The 23,007-nt window shown below is 46.7% G+C and overlaps 1 protein-coding gene across 1 annotated transcript in view; it reads left to right on the forward strand.

Moving 5' to 3' along the window:
- The first annotated feature begins 3,503 nt into the window (after window positions 1–3,503).
- Window positions 3,504–23,007, forward strand: part of LHX4 (LIM homeobox 4) — a 72,404-nt gene continuing 52,900 nt past the window's right edge. Inside the window, exon 1 of the mRNA XM_001374486.5 lies at window positions 3,504–3,716. Within this exon, the coding sequence (XP_001374523.3) occupies window positions 3,641–3,716 (76 nt within the window). The 5' untranslated portion in view covers window positions 3,504–3,640. The remainder of the gene's footprint in view (window positions 3,717–23,007) is intronic.

Raw genomic sequence — 23,007 nt, forward strand, 5'->3', positions numbered from 1 at the left:
GTAGCTCAGTGAATTGAGAATCAGGCCTAGAGATGGGAGGTCCTAGGTTCAAATCTGGCCTCAGACACTTCCTAGCTGTGTGACCCTGGGCAAGTCACTTGACCCCCATTGCCTAGCCCTTACCACTCTTCTGCCTTGGAGCCAATACACAGTATTGACTCCAAGACGAAAGGTAAAGGTTTAAAAAAAAAAAGAGTCATGGAGTCAGCATTCAAGCCATTCTTTAATGGCCATTGAGTGGTCTGCTCCTGATAGCTAACATTTAGTTAGCACTTAGGATTTAGCAATGACTTTGCAAATATGTTTTCCTTTGATCCTCACAACAACCTTAGAAGGTAGGTACACTATGGCTCCTCTTTTGCAGATGAGGAAACTGAGGCAGATGGAAGTTGGGTGACTTATCACTCTTTGAGGCAAGATTCAGATGAAGGTTTTCCTGATTCAACTGGTTCTACATTTCTTCTTAATGATGGGCAAGATGGGCCCAGCAGGTGAAGAGTTAAAAAGAAACAGCTTCCTGTAGCGAGGGCACTGGTCTTGGAGTCTGGAAGAAGACCTGGGTTGGAATTTTGTCATTAGATACTTATTAGCTGTGTGATCTTGTGCAAGTCACTTGCTCTGAACCTCAGATTCTTCATATGATTAATAAGAGAGCTGGACTTAGTGGTTTCTGCGGTGGCTTTCAGCTCTAAAGCTATGGAAATCCCAACCAGGGCAAAGACTGGCCAAAGTGTTGTAACACAAACTGAAAACATAACTATCTCTCTTAAAGCTAATCACATTTGTCGGCCATCAGGTGCATGAGGCCAAGGTGCCAAGAAGAGATCCTCGTTTCCTTAGTGGTGTATATTTTAATTTTACTTTCAAGCTGGTCCGGGTAAATATTGGATGTCTCTCTGACTAGAGTGGAAATGCTGATAGAACTGGCCTGCAGGAGGTGCTACTGAGGTTCTCTCACTCTCTTTGGGAGATCTAGCTCTTTGGTGTTGGGATAGGGCCCGGGGTAAGAGACTAGATTTGGGATCCTGCCTGTATGTTTGTTTACGCCAATCAAATACCAGGTGAGGGGGATGGCCCAGGCAACCTCGGGCAAAATTGGAGGGTGTGGTCGAGTGTGGAGTTCCTTCAAAGCTCGGGGTGGGGGGTGATTTCGCTTAGACGTTGGATTCCAAAGACCTTTAACCCCCTACATCTCGAGGCATTTTGCTGCCACCAAGCCTGGGGTGAGGCGAGGGCAGAAGTTCTTGACCCCGATCGGATCCAGGGACCCGGTTTTTCTTTCTTAAGAAATTTCATTGTAATTGGTTTCCTTTGTAACCTGTGATTTTCTACATTGAACAAATGATTCTGAGAAGGGGTCCATAGACTGCCCAAAAGGTTCAGAATCCCTGCTCTGGGCGGTTTGGACCGAAAACGAAGTGGGAAGTCTCCCCTCCCTTTTAGAGCCGGCCAAGGGCAGCCGTGTGCGGGTGGGGAAGTGGCAAGAGGACCACGTCCGCGTGGGCTTTCAGGGACGCCCCAGCTCCGACCCTTTGGCCAAATGGGGTTGAAGTTCACGTCATGAGGGGATCTGGAAAAACCCGGACCCCAGTCCCCAGAACCCTAAGGGGAAACCGCTGCCGCCCTCCGGCCGGGGTGATCTGATCCGGACAGGCTAGGGAGCGACCACTGACTAGAAAGAAAGAGGGCTTTGGGCACTGTTGTGTTCGAATCAGCCGTGGCCGAGTTCTAGCGCATTTTACATCGATTGTAGGGCACTGGATGAAGTATCTTCGATTGTCTTGTAATGATATTAGAGTAGAATTCATTATGTCGCATCGCATTCTAGCTTATTTACTTTCCGAACCCGCCTTCCGAAGAATTGGTTTTTAATGTTTTAGGATATGTAAGGTAAATAAAAATAGGAAATCCATGTGCTTATCCATAGGCTCGTTTTGCCTTGACAATTTTTTGGCCGTACATATTGCTACGTAGATTTGTGTTGTGCCTGCCCCGAGGCAGAAACGCACAGGAAAGAACACTCATTTTTAAAGCCCTATTCGATTGCCAGTTTACAAAGTAGGCAGCTGCAATTCTCATATGCAAAAGGAAAGGGAAAAGCTAGGCGCAGCCCCGTCTCGAGAAAGGAAAGCAAGATGTAAGCTAGGTTAAGAGAGGGGAAAGGGGTAAGCGAGCGGGGGCGGGGCAGCCCAAAGCCTGTCCAGTGGCCAGCGGCGAGGAAGGCGCACTAGCTCGGGCTGCTGATGGGAGGCAGCGGCAGGCCCAACCAAGACGATTTGCCTCCTTTTAAATCGTTTGAGGAGGATATATAGGAGGAAAGGGCAGAAAAGCAACCTGCCTGCCCTGTCCCACCCTGTCCCCAAGGGCACAGTCTCGCGCTGCGATTCTCCAAGACCTGGCCACTGCCAGCCAGCCAGCCCGCCCGCGGGCCCGCCCGCGGCAAGACTCCAACGTTCTGAGCCTAGCACCCTCCGCTGGGTTCCCGGGCCAGCCGCAGCCAGACTCCAGATAGGGAGGAAGAAACGACGAGAAGCGGTGGAGAGCTAGGTCTGGGGACGGGGAACGAGAGGGGGAGGAGGAGAAAGATGGCCAGTGTGGAACCCCTTACAAGCGGGCTTCCCCGGGGAGAAGTGGGTGAAGGAAAGACCACCGTCGGGATACTGGGCCAAACGTTCACTTTATAGAAAGGGCTTCCCAGTCTCTTTCCAGAGAAACGGAGGGGACAGTGGATTCATTACTATAGATTAGTCTACTTGGACATATAAAACGGGGGGCTCCCTTGCAACTCTTCCTTCCTGGCTCCCCCCACCCTCCATCACCCAAAGACTTCATCTCAATCCAATAAAATAAAATAAAAGCTATCTTCCATTTCTGAAACACCTGATGCCGCAACAGCGTGGCTGCAATATTTATAGAGCAAGGCTTGGGCTGGGGACCCAGGCCGGACTCGGAGGGGCGGGGTTCCCGGGGAGCATTCCAGAGAAGCCCTCCGAGGCCCCACCCCTCCAGGACCCAGAGGCCCCGCCCTAACCCGAGCCCCAGCCTCGGCCTGGTTTACCTGGGTCCCTTCGGACGTTCCTGCTCGGCTTCAGGTTGCCCACATGATGTAAGGGGATTGGCTGAAGGGCGGGGCCTCCCTGCGGAAATCTACGTCACGCCGGCTCCTGCAGTGTGAATGAATCAAAACTGCCTCTAGGGACCAGCAGCTGAGCTGGGAAAGGAGAGGAGGGGGGCGGGAGATGGAGGGAGTGGAGAAGAAGGAGGAGGGGAGGGAGAGAGGAAGGGGGAAGAAGGAGGAGGGAGGGAAGAAGAAGGAGGGGGAGGGAAAAAAAGAGCCAGAGCTGCAGCAACAGCGTCGCCTTAACCCGGGATACACACTAACCCGGGAGAGAAGGATCAAAGGGGTTTGAAATAGACTCAAAGGTGGAAGGAGGGGCTGGGGGCGGGGGGGAGTGCCAGCCTACAAGTCCTCCTGGAGGGGTGAAGAGATCGGCTTTCGATTGTGACTTTGCTTATTTCGTTTGGGATTTATCTTTTTTTTTTTTTAATTTTGAAATTTCTGAATCTAGTCAGAGAGAAAGAGTGAGTGAGAGAGGGGAGGGAGATTTCCATAGACAGCTATTTCCCACCTCTGCCCAAGATGATGCAGAGCTCGGCCGTCACCACGGAAGGGTCTGTCAAGGGGCTCCCGGACATCCTCGGTGTACCGATGCAACGTAAGACACCTCCTCCCCCCTTTTCTCCCCTCATTGATTTAATAATAAAGAAAGCTGGCAGCCTCGGAGGCTGCATGGTGCAGGGAGGGTAATAAGCAGCCACGGCTTTGAGCGGAGCTTGGGATGGAGGGATCCGGGTGGGAGCTAAGGGTTGGGGAAGGTTGGGGCAGAATGGAGAGAGGGAGGAGTCTGGGGCTGACATTATGGAGGGGAAGTGGCAGATGGGGGAAACTAGGGTGAGGAGTCCTTCCCTCGGGCTTTGGGAGCTAGATACCAAGCAAGAAAGCTCTGTCCTTGGTATGAGCTGGGGACAGGCAGTGGAATCCCAGCCAGCTCGCAGCTTTTCAGAGGCCACTGGAGAGGGTTCCATTTGGGGAGACTTGGGGAGGGAGAGTTAGATAGACATGACCAAGGGAAGGGGGAGAAAAGTGCCCTCGCCTTGTATTTGCCCCCCAACGAGGCAAGAAGCGAAGCTCCCAGTAACCAGTTTGTGCAACTTCACCCCTACTGGCAAGAAGTTGGAAGACTTCCTTCCCCTCCTCCCAGCGCAACTCCCAAGGGGTTTCCGCGGCCCTCTGGGGAGGTTGGGGGCTGACCCCGGGAAGGGTCCCAGGCAAAGGGTTCAAGAGGAGAGGGCGATCTCTCTCGGGCTGTTTTGCTGCTATGCCTGCAGCTTGAACCGCTGGAGACTCCTCAGCGTTAGGGAATCTGTCAGTCACATTCCTGCCCACCAAAGAATGCGGGGGAGGGAGAAACTGAAGCATCAAGTTGCGAGCTAAGGCTTCTGCCTGTGAGCACTAGGAACGCTAGACCGCCGGATCTCGTAGGATCGAGATCTGGAAGGGATCTTAGCGCCCATGTAGTTCAAAGTACTCATTTTACAGAGAAAGAAACTGAGGCCCAGCGAGGCGAAGTGTTTTGCCCAAGGTCACACAAGTATTAAGCGGCCGAGCCAAAATTCGAATCTAGGTCTCCTGACTCGGTTCAGCTCTTTTCTGGACCAGGCTTTGAAAGATAGGTCGCTCAGGGATGTAGAGATTTGTCTGTTTGGAGGATTAGTCTGGTGCAGCCCATGTTTCGCATGCTCTTACTTATCTTTGAGGCTCTGCATTTCTCTGTGCTTGTCCCCCCAAAGTGGTCACCTGACAGGGTTCACAGGGGCTGACACTCCGACATCGAAAGTGTGGGGACCGATAACTGGGGGTCGGCAGCTGCTGGCCCTGGAGAAGCTCACTTCACGTTTTGTTGATGCAGTATAAACGTTCTCTAGGTGAGGTTCACATACAGGTCGCTTCCCCGTCTGTGCAGAGAGACAAATGGCTTCTCTCCCTATAGAACTGTGCTTACGCCCGCGAGATATATATCAATGTCGTCTGCTCTCCCGCAGTTTATTTTAGCTAAGGACCAACCCGCCGAGCGACCTGTCTTCTTTCCCTGCCACTCAGGACTTGCACCTGCCACGTGTAACCTCTCTGGGGCTATTGGCACTCTTCTTTGGGTTTCTGCGCTGGCGAGACAGTTAGCTTGTGGACACACTCTGCTAATGGAGAAATCTGCTTTCTCCCTCAGCCCGGAGTTTTTGAAGGTTAGGGGGACAAGATCGTGCTTGTGGAAGCCTTAAAAAAAGAAAAGGAATGACTTCCTGTATCCCACCAGAGCTTAGCGGGCTTCTTTCTAGAAGGCAGCTGCCAGAAGGCGCCTCTCCGCTCTCGGCTTTAGGAGTTGGCTTTTGGCTAGAAGTGTGAATGCAGAAATTGTCCCCTTTCTCTCCTCACTCCTATACCTCTGCTCCTTCCCCCACACACTCCAAGCATTTCCCAGCCCTTTCACTCTCCCTCACGCTGTCTGGAGTCCCGACTCCTAATTTCTCTGCGTGTGTGTGTGTGTGTGTGTGTGTGCGCGCGCGCGCGCTGGAAAGGGGATTGTATTTGTGTTTTCTGATTGTCTTTTAGTGAGTGTTGTCCGCGGGTGTGTGTGGTGGGGACACTGGTGTTGCGTACGCAAGTTGTGTGTACAAGGATGGGTCTGGTCTTCGTGTATTTGTAAATACTCGCTAGGCTTCCTCTCTCGGTCCGCTACCCCGTAATCCTAGAGGCGGAGGGAATCCGGTCCCCAGAAACTCCCAGAACGCACTGTGAGGCACTCACTGCGACTCCTAGGCTATTTAAGAGGTGGGTGGGAGAGTGGAGGTGGAATGAAGAGAGGGAGAAAGGGACTAAAGTCTTCTCACCTCCGAGGGTCAATACATTGGCCAGAAGCTACTGGTCCCGAGAAGTTTGCCTGCCGGTCTGTGCCGCTTAGACGGTTTATTCTTTCTACCTAAAGAGTCCGGGTCATCCCCTCTCCCTCAGTTTCAGCTCCCCGTAAATAAGCCATCGGGTTTTCCTCTGGTCTTTCATCCCAGCTCTATAGCCCTCAGGCAGAAGGTGTGCGCACGGGGGGAGGGGGGAAACTGGAGGGGGGAGAAGGAAGGCCAGGTCCTGCCGAAATGGACCGTTTAGGACCTCAAATGTCAGGCTTTCCCTCATGTGTATGGGGAAGGGGAGAGGGGTGCGCTCGCTGAAGAACGCGTTCATCCACTGGGGTTCAGCCTTGGTATTTTACCTTGAATGGTTTCCGTATTAACCCTTAAACCTCTTTAGCTGTTGGTCTGCGGTGAGTCTAGGTATCGAAGTTGGGGAAACCTGGTCCGCGAAGGCAAAACATCGCTGTGGGACAGCGGGCATCTCAGAGCCTTGGAAGCGGGGAAGGGAGGAAATCAAAGAACACAGAAAGAAAACTAAGATCTTCTCTGGCGCTGGATAAGGTGTATCCGCTTAGGTCGGCTGCTGAAATGGTCCTGAACTCCCCTTCCCTCCCTCTGCACCCCTGCCCACGCTCACTTCCTCTCCTCTCCGTGACACCGCTAACTCACTGCTTGGTGTGGGTGCTGGGGTGGGGGTGGGGGAGCGGCGAGTTCTGTGCTAGCGCTTCCGACAATCTTCATTAAAACAACTCCCCGGTATTTGAGGATTTCGAAGGATGAACGAGGATGGGGATGAGCAAAGACGAGGGATGTTCACCTCCGGGACCCAAGGGTGGCTGGTGCAAGGGTGATGCTCTTATTGAGGAAACCCCAGCGACTTGAGAGATGAAACCCAAATTGGTCCTCCTAAACCTCGGGGGCTATTTCTTTCTGGAAAGAGTTGGCTAAACCAGGATGTTTCGGCGGAAGACGGAAGTTCATTTTTATCTCCTTTTGGAAAAGTTTTTTGACTTCAAGGAAGAATAATTTCTCTTTCTCCGTCTTTCTTCTTCTTCTTTCACTTCTCTACTGTTCACATCTCCCTATTTTCTCCTGCCCGGATCGCAGAGACCCGACCAATTCTTCAGCAGAGAAAGAGCCTTTACAAAAGGCCAAGTTTTCCTCAGCTTGCAAAGCTCGGCATCTTCATAGCCCCCTGGCAGGTTTCCTATAGTGACTTGCCGCAACTTGCCCATTTCCCCACAATCTTCTACTCCTTCTCCTGGCCACCCTTTAGGTCCCTCCACTACTCTCTACCACCTGTCTAGGCCAGGGTCTGTGCTCCTAAGGCGCAGGGCAGAGCGAAGAGAGGGAGAGCCCCTCTTTAGGGCGGTTCCGGGATGCTTGGTCTTAGTAGGAAAGACTGGGTGATTAGACTTCGCGCTGGAAACCTTCGGGCTGGCAACTGCTAGTCACTTGGAAAAGGTGGCACCAAGGACTGCTTTTGCTCTGTTCTCGATAACACTTTCCTTCCCCACAACCCCTTTTGCACTATCCGACAGGTAAGCTCCCTTGAGGTCACCTGGGGAAAAGCGACTTTTCTTGTGATTCAGACTCTGACCTGCCAGAACATACCTTTCCCCACTCATAGTTGGCTCTGGGGTTACAAAGGGTGTGAAAAGTTCAGTTGCTTCAAGAGCCAGTGGTTTGGAGTAAGACTTTTGGTGGGGCACGGATGAATTCCTCTTTCCCATATAAATTCCACCTGATTTTATGCTCATCATCTAATTCCAGGGCTAGGTTCCCCCTAGGTCTCAACTCAACTATTTTAACCTTGAAAAATTTTCTAATTTCTGTTTTAAAAAAACCTTTACCTTCCATTTGAATGACTACTGTGTACTGGTTCCAAGGCAGAAGAGCAGTAAGGGCTAGGTGATGGGGGTAAAGTGACTTGCCCAAGGTGACACAGCTAGGGAGTGTCTGAGGCCACCTTTGAACCTAGGACTTCGAATCTCTGAGCCAGCTGTCAGTCCACTGAGCCACCCAGATGCCCCAAATTTCTAACCTTTTAAGTGATGCTTTTGTATGATCTAATGTAAAGCTCAAGTTACCTTTGGAATGAATGTCTAGGGTTCGTTTCAGCTTGAAATCTATGTTTGGTTTGGGGAAAATACTAGTCCCCAAAACAGAGCGCTAAGTGGAAAGACAAGGGACCTGTGACTCTCTCCTTAACTTATGTCCAGGCTCTTTGGCAGACTCATTTTGTGAGACTGAAGGACTGCTGCTTTTAGAGGAAGCAGCTCTGATCTGGAGTTAATCTCCACCTCCACCACCACCCCCAGTAACAAAAGGGGGCTGAGGGAGGTTCTGACCCTCTCCTATCAGTGGTTTGAGATTGCAGATTACTTTTCTTTGGGTCTAATTGTTAGCCCTGTCCCATCTCTCCTTCAATCCTTTTCCCCATTGAATTTTTCAGTGCTTGCAAAGAGGAATGTTGGGCCATTGATTCTGGCTCTGAAAGAAGTTGTCTTAGCTCACACACCTGGTCCCTTTGAGGCTTTGACAAAAGTCTGGCCAGTATGGAGGATCTTTCTTTTGGGGACAGAGATGAGTGGGATGTGGACTGGCAAGCCAGTCATCCTTCTTTTTCCTCCCACTAGGGAAACAAGCAGAGCCTTTTCTTACTTCACTGACCTCACTAAATTCCCAAGATCCCCTGGGCCCCACCAACAGGGACACATATACCACATGGGTGTATTTGATTACTGCTTACTTCTTCCTCCCACTTGGCCCTGGAGGTCCAGGAAGATTAAAAGACTATGGGATCTGGGGTTGGGGGGCAGGATTTATCTACTTTCCCCTATCCAGTAGCACCCTGGAGAGGGAAAATTTGGATCCTATCACCCCTCTTCTAGTAAGAACTGGAACTGATTTAGGGGCAGAGGGAACTGAACTGAAATAAAAGGACACTGATGTAAAAGGGCACATCTTCTCCAGGGTTTTCATTTCTACATTCTAATGTTCCTGTGGGAAGGAAAAGGGGAGAGGCTGGGAAACTAAGTGGGGACAGGGTGGATGCTCCTTCTATCAGATCTCATTTCCCCTTCTTCTCCTTTGAACCCCCTCCCCACCGCCCAATCTCCTGGGGGAACCAAAGCTGTTCCAAAAATTAACATCATGTGGAAAGCATAAATTTGATTTGATTTTTAATCGGATCTGGGTCACAGAAGGAGGGGGGTGGTAAACTATTCTCTGCCTCAGGTCTTTGCGACTTGGCCCCATCTATGGTTATCCTTCCCCTCCCCCCAAGGGCATTGTTGCTATAAATCTTTGTCTATCTTCCCCCCACCCCCTTCCCTGAACTGTTGATGAATGAACATCATTTACTATCTCCCCTGAATCATTTCTTATGTGTTTAGAGGGAAATAGTGTCTCGGGGGTCTATCTCTTCTTCTCTTGCTCTTTTCTGGAGGCTTGTATGGTAAAGAACGGGATGAGATATTTGAGTTTCTACCAGATTTCCTAACTGAAAATCAAACCAACCCCTAAAATTAGTGGCATCCCTAACCCCAAATCAAAGGAATCCAAGGGCATTGGCCTTACTGTCAACCAGTCACAGACATTAAGTTCTTACTGCAGCAACTCGTTTTTTCTTCTTCCCTCCAACCCTTTCTGTTAATATAAATGGCCTGAACGTTGCCTGCATGAGTGTGACCTGGGAAATCTAGCAGTGTTCCCCCTCTCCCCCCATTAAGGCTTGGATCCCGATTGCTCCAAGTCCCAGGCTTTTGATATGTGGGGCAGAAGTTCTACAATCTTGAGTAGCCTGGCTAGTTCTGGACCCCAGATCTCCGCGGAGAGAGGGGAGCTTAGCCAGGACGGGGAGGAAATGACCCGGGGTGTAGATTTGGAAGGCTTGGGGTTCTGGCCGGCCTTTGAAAATCTCAGTATGCCAATGTACAGTGCCTAACGTGTAAGAAAGAGAGAGGGATGGAAATCCTATCCGAGTGCACTACGGGATGGAGGTTAATTGCCTTACTGGTGTTTGCCTTGGAGGTCTCCGAGTTTAAGGGGATTTGCAACAATACGGACCTAAAGGCCCAGGTGCGGACTCGGTTCCTACCTTGGCTGTAGTCCTAGCCCGGACGCCAGCCCTCTGGGCTTTGGGGGGTCTGCTCAGGAGAAACTTGGCCTCCCTGCAGATACTGCAAAGGAGGAGCGGTGCCCGATGGCTTCGTAGGCCAAGCCACCTGCGATCTCCGGGTGACCCCAGGGATTATTGCCCCTGTCTGGGCGGAGCCTGGGGGAGGGGGGTGGCGTAAGGAAGCCTCTTCAGCTGACTGGGAGACTGGACAATGAGGGGTGAACAGAAAGTGGGGCCACGTTTTAGAGCACTTGGTACTTTCCTTCTGCGACACCTCAGTGGGCACCTGGCCCAATTCCGAGTGGATTTATCCTTTGCGTTTCTTTCCATGAAGGGGGAGAGGTGGTGGCGCGCAGGAAACGACCCTGTCCCTCTCCAGGCATCCTACATGTTGGTACCCTCGCTTCCAAATTCCGCCACGGAACTGGGGGTGGGCGGCACCCAAAGCTCGGCCTTTGACTTTCCCCCAAAGGCACCACCCTCACACCCCTTCACCTTCTACCCCCTGAGAAGCACCGAAAGGAGGCTCTGCGCTTTGGAGAGCCTACTTTTGCGCATCCAAGTGGGAACCGCCGGCAGGGGCATAGGCTGTGGATGGTGGCGAGACCGGGAGAGAGTGTCTTTCCCGCGTCGGCGGCAGTTCGGTACCTCGGAGCCCATCCCACCCCCAGTCAGAGAGGACCCCCGTCCCCCAGATGATCAATTCCCCCAGTCCCCAACCCTCCCGCCCTCCTCTCCTCCAACACTGCCCAGGTCTCAGGCCAAGCCTTATGCAAAGACAAAACGAACCCCGGAAGAGTGTGTTAGTGGCTCCCGCATTCCCAGACTTAAAGACTTAAAGCCTTTTACAAGTGAGTTCCCTCCCTCCGCCCCCGCCCACCCCCGGATCCCCGCGTCTCCTTCTCCCCCAGCAGACCTGACAAGTCTGGCTCATTTCTCTAGAGCCATCCGTACTTTCTCCTATCATCGTTGTATTGACTAAGCGCTCCATTAAACGGCGTTTATGCGATGATCGTAGTTATTATTCAGACCTTACCGAGAGTGCTAATAATGTGGCAGGTTTGGGACAGAATTAGACAAGGTCCTGCTCAGGGTGCCGAGGATGTAAATTAGACAGGCGGGGCAGAAATGTGGGCAAGAGAAAGAAAGGACAGAACGAGGCTCGTTTTGTGCACGGAACATGCCTGCAGTAACGATATTAAGCCTTAGATGTGAACTTTATTCTGACGCAGTGATCTATTGACTCTCCAGGACGGGAGAATTTGAAAGCGGCTGGGTTGGCTGTCTGAAAGGGGCTAAATGGTGAGACTAGCCAGGAAGGAGAGGAATTATTTAGCAGAGCTCAGCAGGAAACACCTAGAAGTCATAAGAAGGCTGTAAAGAGAAGCACATTGGAGGTGACGAGGGCTACCCTCCATAGACTAAAAAATCAAGCCAGGTGGCACGGAAGCCCCAGGAAGTGTAGGACTGGAGCAATACACAGTTCCTAAAGGCGTTTGAATACTTTAAGTCTGTCTACGCTGCTGCAAAACATCTGGTCAAATCAGTAATTTTAAAAAAATCCAGTTAGAAAAGCCGGGGCAAAAAAAAAAAAAACAGTGCAAGCAGTCGATTTGGCGTTGTGAAGACAGCCAGGCTGACTGAGTGCATTTTTTCCATTTTGAACAAACCTAATTTGAACCCATTGTTAAGGGTCAACCTTACCTGACCCCGAGGACGTTAAGTATTGCAGTATCTTTACTGCCATCTCTATTTGTCTTAGATTCGAAGCCATAGCGGTGCCCCAAACTCTATGCTGACGGTTGTCTGAGGATCGTTTAACACCCAGGAGAGCTAGCAGCCATGTAAGCGGAGCCAACCTGGGAAAACCCCCGTCAGCAAAGAGTCGTCCCTCCGTTCTGGAAAGGAATAGATCTAGGAGGAAGGAGAATCCCGAGTTCAGTAGCCTTTGAACGGTTCTAGGAAAATCTCCCTGGATCATTGCTTCCGGTGGGGAATGGACAAGTGAGCCATCAAAATGCATCCCTCACTTTGTTGAAATTGGAGGGGGCGAGGGAGGGCTGGAGCGGAGAGGGAAGGGCAACCTATTATTATCTCTCTTTGCCCATTGCGGAGATATTTGTCAGTTTCCAAGCTGGCGGGTGATTAGGAACCAGTCTAGCTGAGAATGACCTCGTTTCTGGACACTCTCTAGATCCAAGCCTTGAAAGCCCTCTGTTCCTGCACCGCCCCCCCCCAACCCCCAAACCAAGTTCAAGGTGCTTGGCGGATCCCAGCCCCCTGGAGTGCTTTATTCTGATGGAATTAGATTAGGAGACTGCCCGGTAGTTCCGAGAATTCTAGAATTTGCTTGTATTAGAGAGGCATTGCTCTCTTTACAAGCAAAGTCCCCCAGTCTTCCTGCCTTCTTTGTTTGGGGGATAAACACAGCCAAAAGCAACTTTCCGGGCCACCAGCTAAAACTTCTGGATTTAGCACATGGAGATATGGGCAGATTCCAATTTATGGAGCACGAATGTCTTCAAGAAGGTCTGCTTCAGCGTCTTAAACATGGGTACTTTGTCGTAGGGAAATCTCTACTAGGGAGGAAAATTGATCTGTCCATGAAAAAGGTTTTCATTGTAATAGGATTTCATTATGAGTGACCATTATGTGTGTGGTGATGCTCTATGGTCTTCCTCTTTGGATTGTGCTTGTAGAAAGAAGGAATCACAGGTGGGTAGTGTTCTCTATCTCCCAGCAGCCTCCTTGGAGGGGGGCTTGGAAGTGCCCCCTATTTCTTGTTCCCAGCACCTGGGGACTGACTGGAATCTAAGAGAGTGGAAAGTTGTGTGTTCAGCTCAGCACTTTGATAGGGGTCTGATCCAGATCTGGAATGCAAAAGGACGCTTTATGAAATGATCTTAGAAGGGGGAGGGGATGGAGATGGATTGAATGGTCAATAGGGAAATTGATTGCTGGTTACCTATTGAAATTGAAAAATGTTCCTTGAGCTAACTACACTAGATATTGGATTTATGAAGTGATTCCCCCTTCTCTGGTCATTTTGGTGTATCTTTGTTTGAACCTTTTTCTCCTCATCAGTCTGGGCTGGTTCATAAAGCCTGATTTACGTCAAGGGAATTGGTTCTGAAGATAGCCTAATAGGGCCAAACTTGCAGCCATCTTAACGAAAAGTTGTATCTTTGGGAGGTATGGGCTGATGAACATGTGGAATATGACTTTTTAAAATAGAGGGAGGGAAAATAGATTGGGGTCCAATCTGGAACTCGGGAAGAGCAAAAATTCAACAATCTCCTTTTCCTGAAGAAGTGGGAGATTCTGGGTGCAGAATATTGCGTGGATTGTCAATGTATGATCAATAATGGGTTTGTTGCTTTGAACTACTCTTTTATTTTTAAATCTGTTCTAAGGGATGGCTAGAAGGGCAGGATGAAGAGGAAAACAAATGTAATAGGAAAACAAAAGATATTACAAAGAAATATATTTTAAATAAACTGGAGTAATTAATTCAGCAATATATTCTTTGTAAAGTAAACATTTGAGAATTGTCCCAAAGCATTTAAAGAACTAATTTGGGGTTCATTTAATGTGATCTTTAGTTGTTTTGCTTGTTTGTTTTTACTGAGAATATCCAATGTTTTACTGAAGATTATTGATACAATATAAAAAATGGATCTTTGGAGAGATGTTCATCCCATGAATTTTTGTGGTCAGGAAAGCTCTTCGAAGCCACAACCTAAATATCATATTAAAGAAATTCCTTTGGGGCATGCCTCTGAATTTGATATTTTCAAATATCAAAATTCTTTATGTGTGTATGCTTTCCAAAGCAGGGCAAACCACTGTATGGTCATATAAAAATCAGCATCAGAAGGAGTGATGATAATAAGGAGGATTTGTGGCAGACAGAGACCAGGGATTGTGTTAGATGTGTTCATGATGGTATGAGAAGGCTTTACTTACTGTTTGGCTTTTCTATAGAGCAATTTTTTCAAAGAAAAAAATCATAGAGATTTGTCAACACAGCTTGTATTTTGGTATTTTTAAATGTGTATATATTTTTATTTGTGGAGTATTCTGTTCTTCAAAACAAATGCATACCTATTTGGGGGTGGATTCTTTTTTTTTTTTTACTATTCTTCCATAAAATGGTGTCTTGCCCTTTTTAAAAACAGACAATCCAGTTTACTATGTATAAGTATGTTGAGAGGCTATGTTACTGCTTCTTCAAGACATACCAATTTAACATGGTTGGGGTGGGCAGGGGGAGGCATGTGAGATGGAGAGGAGAGAAAAGCATATTCCAGATGTTAGAGAATAAATAGTGAAATGTCTCTGATAAGGAAATGGATATATCAACTCCTTTTAAACATGGTTTTTTACAGGAAGTGAAATGCACCTTAACTATAGATTCCTTTCTTTCTCTCTTTCTCTCTCTCTCTCTTTCTTTCTCTCTCTCTTTCTTTCTCTTTTTTCCTTCCTTCCTTCCTTCCTTCCTTCCTTCCTTCCTTCCTTCCTTCCTTCCTTCCTTCCTTCCTTCCTTCCTTCCTTCCTTCCTTCCTTCCTTCTTTCTTTCTTTCTTTCTTTCTTTCTTTCTTTCTTTCTTTCTTTCTTTCTTTCTTTCTTTCTTTCTTTCTTTCTTTCTTTCTTTCTTTCTTTCTTTCTTTCTTTCTTTCTTTCTTTCTTTCTTTCTTTCTTTCTTTCTTTCTTTCTTTCTTTCTTTCTTTCTTTCTTTCTTTCTTTCTTTCTTTCTTTCTTTCTTTCTTTCTTTCTTTCTTTCTTTCTTTCTTTCTTTCTTTCTTTCCTAACTTAGTCACTGCCTAACCTGGATGTGCAGAAAATCTTAATAGAAATCAGGGAAGGAAGTTTACTGGATTTAGGAAACATTATAGGTGTCTTATTGATGATGAGCAGCTGCAACTCTGATCTTGAAAACTGAATTAAAAGAAATCTTCTCCCTTAATGGAAATTATTTGGGACAATGGAGTGGCCAATTCTTACCCCCCCCCAATATTAAGTCATTTCATGGCCAGCTCTGTCACCTTGCATCTGTGATTATAATTCGTCAGTGTGAATGATGCAGAAAATCCTCATTCACAGGATGATCTGCTACCTAGATATATCCTTTGGGAAGTCATAGATACATTTTAGAATTCATTTACTCTCCTCCCATCCCAGCATGAATCTCTGTATGTATTTACCACTAAGAGAATATTTCCCTAACCCACTTTTTAAAATCTCAACATTTATTTTTTCCATTCCTCAGTGAACCAAGACACTGATTTATTTCTATCTTTGTATGACATAGCCACTGGAATTTAAGAAAAAAAAATTTTTTTTAATTTAAGATTTTCCTTTTGTCCCTAAAAAAAGAGCAGGGGAGGGGGTGGAGAATTTCATTCTAGTGTGTGTGTTTCCAAGAGTACATTTTCAAAGGGCCTGGGAGGTTTCTCCTTTCTTTTAGCAACAAGGTAAGAAAATCAGTCTAAGCATTGCCTAGGCATATATTACCTAGATTTAACATAAGGTTGCTTGTACTGAGGAGCACTTACTAAGCATCTGTAGAACTGAAGTGAATAGAAGTGAATTAACTGGAGAAACCTCCAGCTTCCTGGAGGGAAGTGGCCAATAATGGGATGGATCACCAGCACAGGTAGAGAACAATGCATCTAAGATGCTATTAGAAGAAAAGTGGATAGTAGAGAACTTTTCAGATATGTAGTTAGAGTCTAGGGACTGTTCTTTCATACAGAGGGAGGAAAGAACATAGAGGGATAGCTAGATGTCTCAGTGGATAGAGAGCCAGGCCTGGATACGGGAGGTTCTGGGTTCAAATCTATCCTCAGACACTTCCTAGCTGTATGATCTTGGGCACGTCACTTAACTCCAATTGCCTAGCTCTCATTGTTCTTCTGTCTGGAACTGATATTTCATATCAGAAGGTAATGGTTTAAAATCTTAGAAAGAAAGTAAGGGTCCAACAGAGAAGGTAAGGGTCTAAAAAAAGAAAGGAAGGAAAGGAGGGAGGAAGGGAGAGACAGAGAAAGAAAGAGGGAGGAAGGAAAGAAAGATAAAGAGGGAGAAAAAGAGAGAGGAAAGAAGGGAAGGAAAGAATGAAGAAAGAAAGAAACAAAGAAGAAAAGAAAGAGAGGGAGGGTAGAAGAGAGAGAGAAAAAGAGAGAGGGAGGAAGGAAAGAGAGAGAGGGAGAAAGAGAGAGGGAGGGGAAGGGAAGGGAGGAAGGACTGAAGGAAGAAAGAAAGAAGTAAAGAAAGAAAAAGGAAGGGTGGAAGAAAGGGAAAAAGAAAGAGGGGAAAAAAGAAAGAAAAAGGAAGGAAGGAAGAAACAAATAAATAAAGAAAAGAAAGAAAGAGAGGGAGGGTAGAAGAGAGGGGAAAAGAGAGGAGAAAGAAAGAAAGATGGAAAGAAAGAAAGAAGAAAGGAAGGAAGGAAGGGAGGGAGGGAGGGAGGAAGGAAGGAAGGAAAGAAGGAAGGAAGAAAGAAAAGAGAATAATTGGGTGTCATTTCAAGTCCTGCTTCTGCCACTAACTACCCTGGTGATCTTTAGACAAATCATTTAACTCTAGTGCCTCCATTTTTTCATTTGTCAAGGCCTCATGAGGTTGTCAAAGAGGATCAAATGAGATTGAAGAAGGAAAACATGTTGAAAGAGTTAAAGCTCTAAACAAAGAGAAGATATTAATATGACATAATGGTTATTGTCCCCATTTTTATGTGGAAAACAAAGAAAAGTGAACAAAGCCCCTAGGTTTTGGCAGAAGGAGAATTTTGAGGTATCTGGCCTCCTTGCCCCTTTTCTCCGGGTGCTGCAGCATAATGACGAGGGTTGATCTGAATTTGGCAGCTAGGGAAGGATAACTTGTCTGCTTGTTCAGGGATTAGGCTCTTAAAACAAAATCCTGGAGTAATGTTGAGAATAATCAGACACTGCTAAGATGTATTTTTCTTAAAAGAGAGAGTCACATCACAAGAGACTACTTTTCTCCTCCCCCAAAGATCTAGAATATTCTCCTTCAATTTAATTGAATGTGATTTATCAGACATTTGCTGAATGCCTGATGTGTGCAGAGCACTGTTGTGGGTATCAGAGACAGCCCAAACTTAGCTGAAACAGGGTCCTTGCTCTCTTGGAGTTTCGAGTTTAATAGGATACATCACACCCACAAATCATTACAGCACTTCATAACACTGGATCAGGGCATAAGGGAGGATCTTCTTTGAGATCCAGGTCATTTTCAGTGAGGGCTTCATTGAGGAGGTGGGATATGATTTGAGCTTGAAAGCATGAGTAACAATTCAGTGGGCGGTAGTGCTCTCCAGGTGCTGGGAATAATATAAGCAAAAATCCAGACATGAGAGCATGTAAGGCACATTTGGTTAGATAAGATTAGAAAAGGAGGTTGGTACCAGATTGTATAGGGCTTTGAATGCCAGGCAAAAGTGTTTGAACTTTATTTCAATGGGGAGTGATTGCAGGATTTTGAGCAGAAGAGTGATAAGACCAAATATAATTTACATAAAGGGAAGCTATCTGGCAGCAATGTGAAGGAAGGGTTGGAGAGAGAGTTGCCTGATAGGTTATTTAAATAGTTTAGGTTGGTGGTAATAAGAAATTCTCCCAGGGTGATGGCAGTAGGAATTGAGAAGGGAGAGATATGAGAGATGAGGAAGAGGGAAGAATCAAAGAGAACCCCAAGTTTCCAAAATGGGAGGCTAGGTGAATAGGAAAGAAGAAAACAAGCATTTCTTAAGTCTTTCCTATATGCCAGGTCCTGTGCTAAGTAAGTGCTTTGCAATGATTCTCTTATTAGATCTTCATGACCACTCTTGTGGTTGGCAGCAGATTATAGTGGAAAGACCCTGGACTAGAGTCATATAACTGAGGATCAAGTTCAAACCTTGACCCTGACTGACCAGCTTAATGACCTTAGGCAAGTCACTTCATCTCTTTAGACCTCCGTTTCTTCTTCTGTAATTTTAATTTAAAGCCACAAGGGACAAGAAATGGGCATTTCCCTTTTCTTGTGGGGTGTAGTGTGGAGATTATGGGGAAAGATGAAAAATATACAGTGCTATTCTTGGTTGCCTTCTACAGATCTAAAGTCACTTTAGGAGTCCAGAATATATTGTCATAACTTGGTTTGCACATAAAATCAGGAACATTTAAATATGTGAAAGTCTGGATTAATTGGAAAATTCAGTGGTAAAATAATAATCTACATATCTATACATACATGCGGGCATATAGGTGGCAAAGTGAATGGCATGCCAGGCCTGGAGTTAGAAAAACCTGAATTCTAACTCAGGCCTCAGACACTCACTGGCTGTGTGATCCTGGGCAAGTCATTTAAACCTGTTTGCTACTGTTTCCCCATCTGTAAAATGAGCTAGAGAAGGAAGTGGCAAACTACTCCAGTATCTTTGCCAAGAAAACCCCCAAAGGGGGCATGAAGAGTCAAACATATATGAAATGATTCAATGGAAACAACATATTTGTAATATGTTATTATGCATATATTACTAATATCACATATGCATGTATTATGACATATGATATTACTCCTAATAACCCCCCCCAAAGTCCTCTGAAGAAATACAAATGCTCTTTCTTCCAATCTTCCCTTGTCCTGACCCTGACCATCTCTCTGTGAGTCCATAATATCTCCTTCTTAACTATATACAAAAATTGGTTTTAATGAAATGATTGGGACTTTTCTATGCTAGGCACTTTGGAGAGTACATAGTATTTAGAAGGAGGGACTCCATCATTGAATATCTCCTACTGCCATTTCAGATTGGAGGAAGTTACTGGCCATGATGTTAAAACATGTGCCTGCAGAGTGCATCCATAGAATCTTCAAAGGGCTTCCATCAAGGGGCAGCTGGGTGGTTCAGTGGATTGAGAGCCAGGCCTAGAGACTGGAGGTCCTAGGTTAAAATCTGGCCCCAGACACTTCCTAGCAGTGTGACCCTGGGCAAGTCAATTAGCCCCCATTGCCTAGCCTTTACCACTCTTCTGCCTTGGAACCAATCCAATCCACAGTATTGATTCCGAGATAGAAAGTAAGGGTTTAAAAATGGGGGGGGGGGGCTTCCATCATTGCTCAGCTATTAAAAGATACTATTAAAAATAAAATAAATATATTAATTTAAGGAAAATGACTGGCACCCTACATCCCAATAACTAAATTAGAGACCTTTGAGGTTATTCGCAGAGTTGGAAAAAGTTAGGAAAAAAATAGGCTTCCCATAGGAGATGGCCCCCGACCTGGGCCTTGAAGGAAGTTAAGGATTCTAACAAGCAGGAGGGAATATAGAAGACATTCCAGGCCCTGGGGAACAGCACTACAAAGATTGACTTTTCTTTGCTCTACTGTCATTGTGAGGTACAAAAGGCCTCCTAAAATTAGAGGACCAAGAAAGGCAAGAAATAGCAGTGGCTAGAGAGCCAGCCTCAGTGTCCCAGGCAACTCCCCAAGAATATAAATATCATAGTTGTGGATATTTCTTGGTGAGCATTCCCCATACTGATAAAATAATAGGTCCAGTAAAAAAATAAAACAAAAAATAATAGAGTCACTAGCTAGGGTTTGGAAATATTCTTGTCACATCAAAATTGTATAATGTTTATGGTGATAGGCTATGATAGGCTATCATGCGCCCTGTCTAGATCAAGGCTGAATCCCTTAGAAATAATAAATTCATTATAGGTCTACAATTAAAAGTCCACATTGTCTGCCTTGAGAATTTAACAGATTGTATCATGCAACAGACCAACAAGCATCTAGACCCCTGATGGTGAGCCTATGACATGTGTGCCAAAGAGGGCACACAGAGCCCTCTCTGTATGCATGCCTGCAGCTGTCCACCAGAGTTGGTTACTAGAAAGCCAGAGGGACTCAGGGCATTGCTGCTCCCCTCCCCTCTCCATGCATCTGAGGACATTCCTCACTTTCCCAACTCCTCTGCCTAGCAGCCCAATGCCAGCGATTACTCCCTCCCCTATCTGGGGTAAGACTGGGAGTGAAGCCTTACATGCTGCATGAGGATGCTGCACAGGCAGCAGCCTGTTGAGTCTTTGGTGAAGTTGATTCCTGTGGTAGAGTTGGAGAAGAGTAGGCTAGAGAGGAGCATAGCTCATAGTATGGCACATAGCTGGAGGGGAGCAGAGCACTGGGGCCACTCTCCTCCCACTCTCCACCCACACCTCTAATTATCTGTCCCCCTGCCCAGTAGCCCAATGGGAGAGCTTCCTCCTGCCTCTGTCTGGGGTAAACAGGGCCTGGGGGATAAAGTGGGGGTGGGGTGGGGCATAGCATTCAGTTTGGGGGGATGCTGGCACTCTGTCTCTAAATGGTTCTCCATCACTGATCTAGAGACTTTCCTGAAGAATATAGGGTCTTGAAGTATCACATCAGTCATCTACATAGACATACATGGAAGGAACTTATGAAAAAGAGATGGCCTGGGGTAGTCAATAGACCACTGGTCTTGGAGTCATTTGGGACTTTGTTTCAAGACAAACTCTGTATCACTTACCTGTGACCTTGGACAAGTCACAATCTCTCTTGGTTTTGGTGTCTTCATCTAATAAAGTGAGGGGGTTGGTCCAATCCCTGGTTTAAAGTCTCTTTCAGCTCCTGAGCAGATGGGAAATATTTTGCTCTGATCCTGAACCATGGGATGGGAAGGAATGACTGGATGAGGTTTGGTTGGCTGAGCTTTCCCTGGGGCAAAATTGAGTTTTTGTTTCTGCACCCAGAGAATTCCCTCCTTCAATCCATAGCCCTGAGAGTTTTTAAAGACCTTTACTCAGAGAACAACATAATGAAGAGGAACTCACAATACCACCTGCTATCAAGGGCTTATGAGCTATGTGGGGTGGAGGCAAGGAGGGGGACAATAGATGGGTAGAGAGACAGACAGACAGACTGATAGTTCAATGGATGGATAGACAGATCAACAGATCACTAGATAGTTTGATAGGTAGATAGACAGACAGAAGATGGATAGATGGATAGATAGATCAGTGGATGGATGGTTGGACAGACTGACTGATAATTCAATGGATGGATAGATCAACAGATAAGTAGAGAGTTTGATAGTTGGATAGACAGATAGAAAGATGGATGAATGAGTAGATAAATGAATGGATGGATGAATGAATAGACAGATTGATAGTTCAATGTATGGATAGGCAGATCAACATATAAGTATAGTTTGATAGATGGATACACAGATGGATGGATGGATGGATAGAAAGACAGACTGATAAATTAATGGATGGATAGATAGACAAACAGGCAGGCAGGCAGGCAGACAGACAGACAGACATAGATAGATAGATAGATAGATAGATAGATGATAGATAGATAGATAGATAGATCCACAATCATTTAGGGAGTCAGGAGACATCAGCAATCTCTAAGGAGACTGAGAAAAGCTTTGCATAGGAAATTCATGACTTCCCTTTAAATAATACTCTTTCAAAAATTGGTTTCAAATCTTTAGTGGGAAATATAAGGTCCTTCCATCTAGGAATTGTTTCAACCATCATCTTTGAATTGTCATAGTCCTAGCACAGTACCTGGCACATAGTAGGTGCTTAATAAAAGTTTGTTGATGAATGAATAGACTGATTGTTTGTTTGATTGCTTGAAATTCTCCTTATCTGAACACACATTTGATTTTCCCTGGCATCTTGGATCAGTCTGAGGCCCACCTGGAGGCCCAAGGGTGAGGTCCAAATGCCCGGTTTGGAAAGCCATTGACTCCAAAAGACCATGGGGAGGGACCATCCCCCTTCTCCATCTGGGTAGAGCCTTGGCTTGCCTGCTTTTGTGTCTCTCCCTTAATGTTATGTTGCTCTCCATGTACAGGCCTCTAAAGACTCCCCCGACGGGGACATTCTCTGCATACATTAGCTCTAATGTATTCTCTCTTGAATACTCATCATATTAAGACTCCTGGTAGATACCTTCCTTGAAATAAATTTTATGTGCATACATCCTTGGTACTTACCCCTGTGCATTTGTATATGCGAAGAGGAATATCACTAAATCTTTCCCTTGGAGGAGAAGCCAAATAATAACAATTATATATGTATATATGCTGGATTCTAGTATTCTCTTGTCAGAAAGTTATGTTGGGAGAGCGGTCCTGTCCCCCGTGAACCGGGGTGAGTAATTAACTCTTCCAGGGCACCGAGGGGCCATTTAGTCAATTACCCTTCGCAGGGCACTCCGGGATGCCCCGAAAGAGTTAATTCATCCATCTGGGGAGGGCGGGGCTCCCGGGGAGGATGGGAGCTCTCCCGTCTCCTCCGAGGCTCAAGCTTATTATGGATATCAAGTCATCAGCCTTGCAGCATTTGTATTTTTACTGCTAGAGCAGATTCTAATGTCTCCAGTGTAAACCTCGGCGCTGGTGGCGGTGGGGGTGGGGTGGCGATGATGGGAAGAGGCCCGGGGAATATACGACTCTTACCTGGTTAATGGGCTCCCGGAGCAAAGTTGAGGAAAGGCGTTTCTCTCCCGTCTTTGTGGAGACGGGGCTCCACATTTGGCCCATTGCACGCACTGGGGGACCGAGGCCGGGCTGCCCGGTGGTGCTGAGTTACCTCATTTCTTTCTGTTTTCTCCTTTGTTATGCTGGATGGTTGGTGAGGCAGGAGGGAATGGGGGGACGGGAAACCGAAAGGGATGGAAAGAATCATCCGACTGCTCCAGAAACAAGCCACACACGGACCCAGGGACACGCGTGTACGTGCATGTGTGTGTGTGTGCGCACACAAATATACACCCACATGTACACACATCTATAGACCCAGAGAGATGTCTAGACATACATATGTGCTCCCACATGTACACTTAGAGAAATACACTCACATACGAGTATAAAG

Source organism: Monodelphis domestica, chromosome 2, assembly GCF_027887165.1.
Source record: "Monodelphis domestica isolate mMonDom1 chromosome 2, mMonDom1.pri, whole genome shotgun sequence".
In the NCBI taxonomy this organism is placed as follows: Eukaryota; Metazoa; Chordata; class Mammalia; order Didelphimorphia; family Didelphidae; genus Monodelphis; species Monodelphis domestica.